The 10,620-nt window shown below is 37.8% G+C and overlaps 1 protein-coding gene across 1 annotated transcript; it reads left to right on the forward strand.

The window, feature by feature from the left end:
* The first annotated feature begins 1,599 nt into the window (after positions 1-1,599).
* LOC115018964 (vasodilator-stimulated phosphoprotein-like) lies at positions 1,600-9,880 on the forward strand. Its single transcript, XM_029448248.1, has 13 exons — positions 1,600-1,796; positions 2,999-3,170; positions 3,911-4,091; positions 4,646-4,694; positions 5,060-5,387; positions 5,556-5,659; positions 5,746-5,794; positions 5,892-5,934; positions 6,181-6,223; positions 6,373-6,462; positions 8,004-8,064; positions 8,559-8,616; positions 8,730-9,880. Exons 1-13 carry the CDS (start codon positions 1,792-1,794, stop codon positions 8,777-8,779), a joined length of 1,233 nt encoding a protein of 410 aa, XP_029304108.1. The 5' UTR covers positions 1,600-1,791; the 3' UTR covers positions 8,780-9,880.
* Positions 9,881-10,620: the final 740 nt, after the last annotated feature.

A 10,620-nucleotide genomic window follows, 5' to 3' on the forward strand; every position in this document is an offset into this window, starting at 1 on the left:
ACTGACCCCTGGGGGACACCCAGTGAAACAAGAGAACACCCTGACCTGTGGTTCCCCAGCTGGACAAACTGTTGTCGGTTGGTAAGGTAGGAGGAGAACCAGGAGAGTGCAACACCAGTGATCCCAATGTCAGCCAAGCATGCCAGGAGTAGTGGGTGGGAGATTGTGTCGAAGGCAGCGGTGAGGTCGAGGAGGATGAGGATGGTTAGCAGTCCAAAGTCAGCTGCACGGAGGAGGTTGTATCAATAAGGCTCATTATATTAGTGCAGGTGTAACATTAATGCACATCTTTGTGATCATAAATATACTAAAATCTCTTCCTCGTACTCCATACTGCGAACCTTTTGCACATGCCTCTGACTATTTTGCACATTTCTGCACAGTACTTCCACTTTTAAAACTGCATAGCTCTTCCACTTTTAATTCAGATATATATGGGATGTTTAAAAAATATTTTAGCTGTCTAAGTAAAGAATCTTTCCATGTTTGTATGTTACGCTCTGGAGAGAGCTGCTTGTTGGGCCAAACTCCGCCGAAGAGCGTTACCTTTATCCAAACTGCACGAGCTGAAAGGACGAGTGCGTTTGGATAAAGTTAACGCTGACCTTGGCCAGGAAAAACAGTCAGTCGGCCATTTAAAATATTACCTATATTACCTCTAGTTTTTTTTGCTAGTGGATTTCTTTTGCTTGCGTTTTACGAATTATCTCGAGGGCTGGATCAAATGAGGTTCCCACCCCTGCTCTAAACTGAAGTTTATTCAGTCCTTTTAGAAGCAGAAATAATCATGTTAGTAGTTCTTCTTTCTTTGCTACTGCAGCACTAGGATGAAGTGAAGTGCTAGTTAGTAGCACTGTGACAGAGACTAGAGGATAACACATTAAAATGTGTTATAGAGTAACATGAACACTGTGTCCAGTACATATGTAATATGTAATATGCATTTACTACTACTACTACTACTACTACTACTACTACTACTACTACTACTACTACTACTACTACTACTACTACTGTTCGTGTAGTGATGCTGCTACTGCTACTACAAATACTATTTATACTTCCAGTTTAACTACTACTGTTGCTAATCCTTTTTTGAGTCCATTTGAACACGTTCAGAGTTAAATATTACTCTATTCTACTACTGTTGGATTATAGAGCTAATACAGTCATTATTACATAATAGTAATACATGTGTATTTTCTGCCAGGAAACAGCAGAACTCCTTATCTGAAGTAGTCAAAATAATTTTGTGAAGAGGACTCATGACCAGTGTGCAAATGCAGTGGATCTTGCCGTCCTTGTGCACACAAGGTACACACACACACACACACACACACACACACACACACACACACACACACACACACACACACACACACACACACACACACATACACACACACACAAAGACATAAAGCAGTACCACTTGTACTAAAAACCTCCCTCCCCAAATTTAGGAAAGGAAGAAAGCAGCACCAAAAATCAGAGAAAGCCAGAAAAGGGGGAGGTGTGAAAATTACAATTTAAAAGAATGAGTAAATGAGACGAGAACAGGAAGAGAGAAAAAAAAAAAAAAACCTGTCTAGGAAATGAGAATACAAAGGCAGAAGTGCAAGTGGTTGGTGTTAAACAATGTCATGAGAGAGAATGATTGAGGTGTGCAAGAATGATAGCAGGTCTGATTGAATAGAAAACTAATTTACTTCTGAGAGGGTGGATTCTGTTTGATAAGAAGAAGCAGATTGTTAAAGAGCAAGTCAAACTTTGGATACTAACTTCAGATAGAATATGGGGTAAGTAATTTTTTTAAAACAGCAATAATGTTATCATTGTGAATGGCTCATTCATGAATAACTGAAAATATTCAGAAAAATACTGCTTCCTATCAACTCTACGCTTAAACTGCTCTTTAGTTCTGGTTACATTTCCTGCTGTGTCTGGAGCTCATAGCAGGTGTTCTGTTTCTACAGTTGTCACATAAAATATCAGAGCTGGATTTTCTGTATTTCTGTCATCGAAGTATATCATTAAACCCTAAAAAAAGATTTTGAGGGCTAATGATTTTGAGAAGTTAGTATATATCTGTCACCTTCACCCACCACTTACAAACAAATGACTCTCTATCCTGCGCAATTACTGTATCAGGAGCAATTATATTTATACACACATTCTTATTATTATTCATATTCTGTTTTGACTCTTGAGCTGCTGTAACAATTGAAATCCGATGAAAGATAAATGAAGTTCTTATCTTATCTGATGTCATGGAAAAGTGAGATACTGTAGTCCATATTAGGTAGCATTGTGCTGAGAACAGGAAGTTGTCAAATCAAAAAAAACTTTTTGGCAGGAAGTAAATATTTACCACAGGCTACAGACTTTGCAATAAGTAAACTAAAAATAACTTATGGACTTATGACTCATAGAGTATAGAAATAAGTATCTACAGTACTACTACAAATGTACCTCTATGTTCTTTTTCCTTTAAATGTTTTCCTGAAATAAATCAAACTCATTCAATACAAATACATTTAAATCTTAACAAGGCCTGGTTGCATATGAAATATCCTATGCCAAATGTGTATTTACAATTCCAGCGATGAATTTAAAGAAATAATCCACAAAAATGTCTAGTAATCAAAGAAAGTACGTAAATAAAAAGCAAAGATTACGAATCTGACGAGCTTTGCGATATACATTGTATTCTAACATCCCCCACCCTGGTGTTAGCTGAGTCTTTCCTGGGTTTCATGTTTCCAGTTTGTCTGGAACCATACCTTGACCATATCTATAAAAATTGTCCAATATCAATGTTTTTGTCTGGTGATAGAGTTTATCTAGCTAAATTACCTCTTTAAAATCTGGTGTCAATATCTACACTACATATCCCACTATGCACTTCTTGTGTTAGTCTTCACTTCCCTCCACCCTATGGTATTTACTAATGAGCATGAGCATCTCACCATCTTTTTCTTATAATTTCTACTTCCCACAGTGAGTGTAGTATCTGCCAAGTAAGGGCAACAGTCATGCTGTATGATGATGTCCACAAACAATGGGTGCCGGCGGGATCTGACAGTCCTTCCTTCAGCCGCGTGCAGATCTATAATAACCCTGTGGCCAATACCTTCAGAGTGGTGGGCCGCAAACTGCAGGCTGACCAGCAGGTACAAGACAAGTGTACAAACACACAGACAATCACCTTTACATTCACAGTTGTACACACGTAAATAAGTTTGTAAAAACTTAATTTGCCTGTAATTCACCTTTCTTGAAAAACAAGCGAAAATGACAAACTCAGCAATGTATTTTGGTAGCTCAGTCTCTGAAAGTTCATTGGTCAGATTTCTAGTTTGCTGAATTCTGACTAGCAGAGACACATTTTGCTACATAATGTTGTGCTGTAAAAACTCCAAGATCAAAATCATAATCTAAGAAACTCTTGTACTCTGATCGGTTGTTCCTACTCTTGTAGCTGTGCAGTATTGCTGAGAGTGAGGGATTACCAGAGTGAGGGATTACCTTCCAGAGGCTGCTAATCTCTTGAGCAAAATTTAAATAATGATCATGTGTCAAAATTCATGTGATGATTATATGTAATTTACAATCAGATGGGAAATTATTTCCTGTGCTCCATTTGAACAATACAGTATCATCACCATCTAGTGGATTTTAGTCACATGTAAAGAATAACATTTATTACTTATCCTTTGCAGTATAATGCTACAAGAATAACATATAAACTCACAAATGATCATACATTTGAATCAACTCCCAGCTGGCCTCTTTATCTGAATTGCATTGAATTGCATTGCCTTATGCAAGTGTTAGTGACATTATAAACTACGACCCCCAAAGTCTCAAATCCTCAATACAGTCAATATCTTGTGCGTCCTGTTCATGCCAGGTGGTGATCAACTGTCCTATTATCAAAGGGATAAAGTATAATCAAGCCACACCAAACTTCCACCAGTGGCGGGATCCCAAACAGGTGTGGGGGCTGAACTTTGGCAGTAAAGAGGATGCTGCCCTTTTTGCCAACTCCATGATGCATGCATTAGAGGCTCTCAATTCACCAGCAGGCACAGGTAAAGCAGTAGGAAGAGGGTGCTTCTGCGTTAGTCGTGCTGTGATCTTTATGTAGTGGCCGTGCCGCCATGTCTAGAGCATAACTCAAACTCAAAGCCTGATTGTGTCTTTTAAAAGTTGTACACACGTAAAAGTACCGATTGAAATAATAAGAAGGTCAGAGGGGATTTTGAAATTGTTTACATTTTTGTCATAGTCCTGCTGTGTTAATTAATTTGGCTATATTATGATATATTTGGCACTGACATACACTTTAAAAATACAATCCTCATCAAGCAGTAATTTATTATTTCCAGTCAGTGTCAAATCACTGTAAGCTAAAATCAAATATACTTGATTATTCACATGAAAATAAGGACATTTCATCAGCTTGATAACACCTACTACAACGTATACGATGGATGTATACTATCAAAATGAACACGAGGCTCTAGTTAAGTTAGGTTTTCTCTGGACTCCAACCCTGTTTGCATCTACTGCGTTCTTTTAGTTTAAATAGTCTTGATTTAGAGGAGCACTCTTGTCAATTACACATAACAATGTTTTTGCTCAGGCCCGGCTCAGAATGAACCCTCTGCACAGGAGCTGGAACACCAGAGAAGGTATTGTTTAATAGAAATGACACTCAGCCTGCAACTACTGATTATTAACGTCAATGATTGCTGTCATGATTATTGTTATTTTTTAATTTAGAGAACATTTTCAGAAAAATGCCACCATGTCCCAAAGCCCTAGTTGATGTCAGTTTTTTCCAATCAACAACCTAAAATTATATTCAGTTTACAATGATTATCTGATAATCCTAACATTTGAGAAGCTGGAACCGGTTTATCTTGTGCTAAAATCAACTGATCCTTCTAGTACTAACGACACTGTTACAGAGATAAGCCAAATAAATATGTAAACATTTTAAAAAGCTGCTGGGTTTTCACACCAACATTAGAATTGTCTTTTCATGTCTGTCCAGACTAGAGCGCCAGAGGCAGGAAAAGCAGGAAAAGCAGGAGAAGGAGCATCTGGAGAGAGAGTGTCAGACCTCCACTGCTGCATCTGCCCCTGCTGCTTCTCCTGCCCCACCAACCGCTCCACCGGTACCCCCACCACCTCCAGGCCCACCACCTTCCTCGGGACAGTGCCCACCTGCACCTCCACCACTTCCTACTGGGGGAATGGTCCCACCTGCACCACCACCGCCCCCTGCTGGAGTAAGTGAAGGATGTGCAGGAGATGGAGGTGGAGGCGGAAACAATCTGGCTGCAGCTCTGAAAGGAGCTAAACTGCGTAAAACAGCCACGGTAAAGTACATGAAACTGCTCCTTTTGCGTACTCCACCAATGCAATTACCATGGAGCACACTTGCTTTAGTCTATATCATTCCATGTTCACGTAAATGACAGATTGAGTAAGCTGATGAGTGGACCAAATTCCTTTGAACATAACTTGAGGTGTTTTTGTGTATCCAGGATGAGAAAGGAGCAGCAGCCCCATCCCCCAAACCAGCATCCTCGCCTGGTGGAGGTGGAGGAGCTGGTATAATGGGAGAAATGAGTGCCATCCTTGCTAGGAGGTAAGTTCTTACTTCAGAAACAGAAAGGCTGTGATGATCTGATGGTCGGGACTTCTGAGTGTCTCTAATACAACTATTTTAAATAGGAGGAAAGCTGCTGATAATCCTGCTGCAAAAAAGATAGAACCTGATACTGTAAGTCTTAATTATTCTGTAATAGTTGTAGAATGAGCAGTACAATTTAAGATATGAGTTGATGATAACTTTGGTACATGTATGTGCTTGACTGCAGGAGGATTCTGACTCCTTAGTATCAAAATTCTCAGAACCAGGAGGTGAGTAGTGTCACTTTCCCAAATAAATGGGTTTGCATTGTATTAGTATCATCATTGTCAACATTGTGTCATTGTCACAATACATAATACTGTGAAAAGACAGTTGTCAAAACAACAACAAAATGTAATGTGTCAACAACCAAAACATATGCTGAATTTAAAAAATAATATATGCTTCATATATTAGCATATACGTAAATCACATGTAATGTAATGTAATGTCATGTAATGTACATATTTCATCAGAAATCAATGGAAAGTTCAAAGAAAAATCTGCCACCATTCCAAGGTAAGAACCTGATCCATTATGCTTTCATCATCCACATGATTAATCTTTACGTTGCATTAGGTTCAACAAAAACCTATCACCTACCTGAGCCATCCTTAACAATTGAAAAACCCAATCAACCTTAAAGGATCTGTATGTTTTTGCAACAGGCCCAAATCCTTAACCAACAATCAAAAGGACTCCAGCCCCAGCTCCTCCATTTCTCCCTCTTCTAACTCCACCAATACCCCAGTGTGCAGGTATCATTCCCTCTTCTTCCCCCACCTGCTGCCAAGCTTCTCTCCTGTGCCGACAATGCTACTTCTCAGTAGGCTACTCTCTACTTTTATTCTGACTGAAGTATGAGCCAGTGAAACAAACTCTGCACGGGTATCAGTGCTGTTTTTATTAGTGGTGTGCTGCTTGTGTCGTCGAGGAAATATGTTCTCCGGGCCAGAGGTGAAAAACAAAGATCTCCTCCCACGATCCCACGTGTAAATTCCCCCGTCGTGGGACAATTAAAGGGTTTCTGATCACTTTCTTGAACTCTTGAAGTTCTGGTCTTATTAAGTCTTAGTGTAATAATTGTTAAAAAAGTATTTCACTGGAGAAGTTTAAGGTTTTATACAAATGGAGTTTATTTCAGAAGTACAAAACAAACTCTGAATACCTCTCTCCAGAGAGAAGCACTGAGTTCCAAACGCTTGTGTCCAAGTTTATATACAGTTGAAACTATAACTCACAGAGGCCCCTTCGTCACATTCCTGAATATATTAGGCACCTGTGCCGTTATCAGCTGGTTAATATGGTACCGACTTGCGGTGGCTTTGACGTTCAGTACCCACAAACCCCCTCTTCCCTCTGGGGACACATTAACTTGTTTTTAGTACCGTGACCGGGGGCTCACAGCCCACTCTAGATATTACTGCAAAACTCTGGTTCAAACTGCTATTTTCCGGCTCATACAGGATCATACAAGCTCACACATGTAACATTTTCCCCTCCCTCATGAATAGTTTTTCACTTCCGCTTATGGGCTGTAGTTCCTACTTTTTCCTCTGGGTCATACAGTATATGGCTTATTAGACCAGGCTGACATATACATATATATACACACATACACACATATACATACATATATACTGATTATCATATTACAAATTATTATCCTAACTATTTGATTTAAGTGCCTTGCACAGGTAAACTTTCTACCACTACACTTGCAAATGACTCACTACAACAAATAAAGTACTCGACATTCTGTGGTTTCTGTCTGAGGCTTTTATAGCAAGAGACTGAAACTTGTTTCTAAGCTTCTTCTTCTTCTCCTTCTTCTTCTTCACTGCAACATTTGCAAGGCATCGGCATTCATTACATTTCTTTCTTGATGGCATGAGCCACAAAGTCAGAATATCAGAGCAGTAATGAGTATTGTGTTACCATAATGGCATTACTCTACTGTATTTATACTACAAACTCTAGTGTATTGACAAGCAGAACAGGACATTTTGATTTTCAGTTAAATGATACTAGTTGTAGGGAATTGTTGAATGTCTTTATAAATACTTGAGGAAGTGGTAGCTCGACCTGAAGTATACACAGGGACAATGGAAGATCTATGCTAAACTTTGATGACATTTATGGGTTTTAACTATTGCTGCTGTTCTGTTTCCCTCTTTCACTCTTCTAATAGTTTCTAATACCTATGAAGAACATTTTTCTTTTTGTCTGTAATAAAGTAAGCTGCTTCTCATTGTCAGTCTGTTTTGGATAAGAGTAAACATGGGTCTTTCCATTTTAGAATGAAGGTGGTGAAAAAGAACTCCAATGGAAGTGATATTGATATGGAAAGAATCAAACAGGTTGGTTGCTCTATTGAACATACAACAATAGCAGAATATTAACTTTTAATGAATCAGAAAAGACATAATTTTCTGTGACACAAGAAATGTGTTGGCTTTTATTTATAATCAACAGAGATACTAAAAACAATGGTATGTTGTAATATTCTGCATTTTCCCCAATCCACCGGGATTTGCAATCACCAGGAAGTAATTTCATCAAAGCACAACAGACTGCAGTGACAAAGTCATAACCTTTTGTCCAGGATGCCACTATTGTGCCATGTTATCACATAGAGCTTTAAGGCAGTTCACCAAAATACTGATTGACTTTAATTATTATGTAGTGTCATATGTGAAGTAAGAATTTATGTGTCGAGTGGTGATGGCCTAGTGGTCTAGTGGTACGTCTTCCAAACAGAACACCAGAAAACTGTAAGTCGTTCTGGGTAAGAGCGTCTGCAAAATTACCTGTAATGTAAAAAAGTGTTTTGCATGTATCTGTGTGTTTGAAGGAAATTCTTGAAGAAGTGAAAAAAGAATTTCAAAAAGTGAAGAAGGAGATTATCACAGGTAGGTTCTAATTTGTATGTCATCCGTTGTCATTATGAAGCTTACAAAATTATCAATATTCAAAGAAAGATTTTCTGTTATATCACTCTTCCACTCTTGTTTTTCTCTTGCAGCACTGATGCAGGCGCTGCAAAGTGCACAGCCAAAGATGGAAGTCTCTTAAAGACTTAATAATGGATCAAAAGGGCAATGAAATTATGTAAACGGTTTATCATGCAATGCTTGGGCAATTTACACATGTTTACCTGATAGAAATTGTGTCAAAATATGCAATCCAATGTATTCATCTCTACTTATCATTGTGCCTTCTTCATATTTCCCTGTGGTACAGTTGCATGACTGCCAATATAAATATTACAATTAAGAGTAATACAAATCTTTTTGAGAGCTTTATGGCATCCATATGTCCTAACTAGGACATTTGAAAAATAAAGTTTCAGTGTTCTCTGGTAGAAATATTTAATGTTGACACTATTTCTAAATGACCTCAAACATCTCTTGGTCATCGCTGTACTACCATTTTTTTGTTACCCAGTACAGCAAATGCAACAAGAAGACCAACAAACTTTCCCTTGGGACTCTCGTGCTGTTTGTCCTCATTTACTGTATGTACTCAAATCTGCAAAAAAATATTTACTGCATATTTTTAGTATGCTGGTGGAGGAAGTTTACTTTTACTTTTGTAGTACTCAATTACAGTCTTGCATTAAAATATATGTTAAGTAAACATATTGAAGTATTATTCGCAAAATAAAGGTAAGGCAACATGGCCACTTTCAGGAGACCATTTTATTGGACATGATTTTGGATGCATTAGGTGTGATTAGCTTTTTACTGCTTGTTGAGGGATTCACCTGGGTCGTCTAACAATGCCTGGTATTGTATTTGTTTATCATATGTTTTGTGTGTAAAATTTGAATCCACAAAGTTATTAGTAACATAGCTGTAAGCTGTTGAGTAAAAAGTACACAATTTCCCTTTGTAAGGTAGTGGAGTATTGGTATAAGTGAGCATGAAATAGTACGACTCAAGTAAAGTACAATTGCCTCAAAATTGTATTCAAGCGTAGTCTTTGGGTAAATGTACATAATTACTTTTGTGTGTGTTTATTTAAAGCATTTTATTGCCCCATAGCTCCAAAGACCTAAACAAATATATATATATAATATAATATATTAATAATAATAACAAAATAATGGACATGCTGCTATGCTATGTGAAGAAAATTGACCTGTAATAAAAACTGTTATATTAGAAATGTAAATGTCTTCTTGTTGTTTATGCAAATAATAAAAATGGTTGCCAATCAGGTTTGTAACAGCCAACAGATCATAAATAACATAAACAACACAACTAAAACTTGTCAGTCAAATGTAGTGAAATATCTTGGTATGTGTTGGCAAGTATTTTTCGTGGTTTTCACACTGACATGTAAGAAAATTCTGCAAAAAAACAACACCTTATACAAAGTGCATCTGCTTCTTGATTGCCTCTTTCAAATACAGTATATTAGGTGGAGAAAAAAGGAAGTAGCTTTTGACAAAAGAAGATAAGGTAAGAAGCTCCCCTTGGGGTTATGTGGAGTGACCTGTTCCCACGTACCTAGTTATGTGGACAAAGATAAACTATACAAATACATTTAAGTCAGAGTGCTACAGACAATTTGATAGACCAGTATCAAACTGTAAATATCTCTCAATATGCATGTTTCCTGAATGTTGTATTTTTTGAAATGCAAAGCTGTATCAACAAATAAACACTTTTGCAATATATGTAGTTTTAGTGCAATATAACTATTAAAGAAATATGAACACAAGACTGAACAGGGGGCTTTGAGAGTAAAAAGGAGGATAGCAAGAGCGAGAAGTTGGTCGGATGATAGTGAAGCCGACAAGGTTAGCAGAAACCAAAAGTCAAGAACCAGTCAGAATGATAGGCAGACAGTTATGGATCAAAGACAAGAAAACTAATCAAATTCAATTGGGGTGGTGGGCACTATGACCC

The sequence above is a fragment of the Cottoperca gobio genome, chromosome 14 (genome assembly GCF_900634415.1).
Source record: "Cottoperca gobio chromosome 14, fCotGob3.1, whole genome shotgun sequence".
Lineage (NCBI taxonomy): Eukaryota > Metazoa > Chordata > Actinopteri > Perciformes > Bovichtidae > Cottoperca > Cottoperca gobio.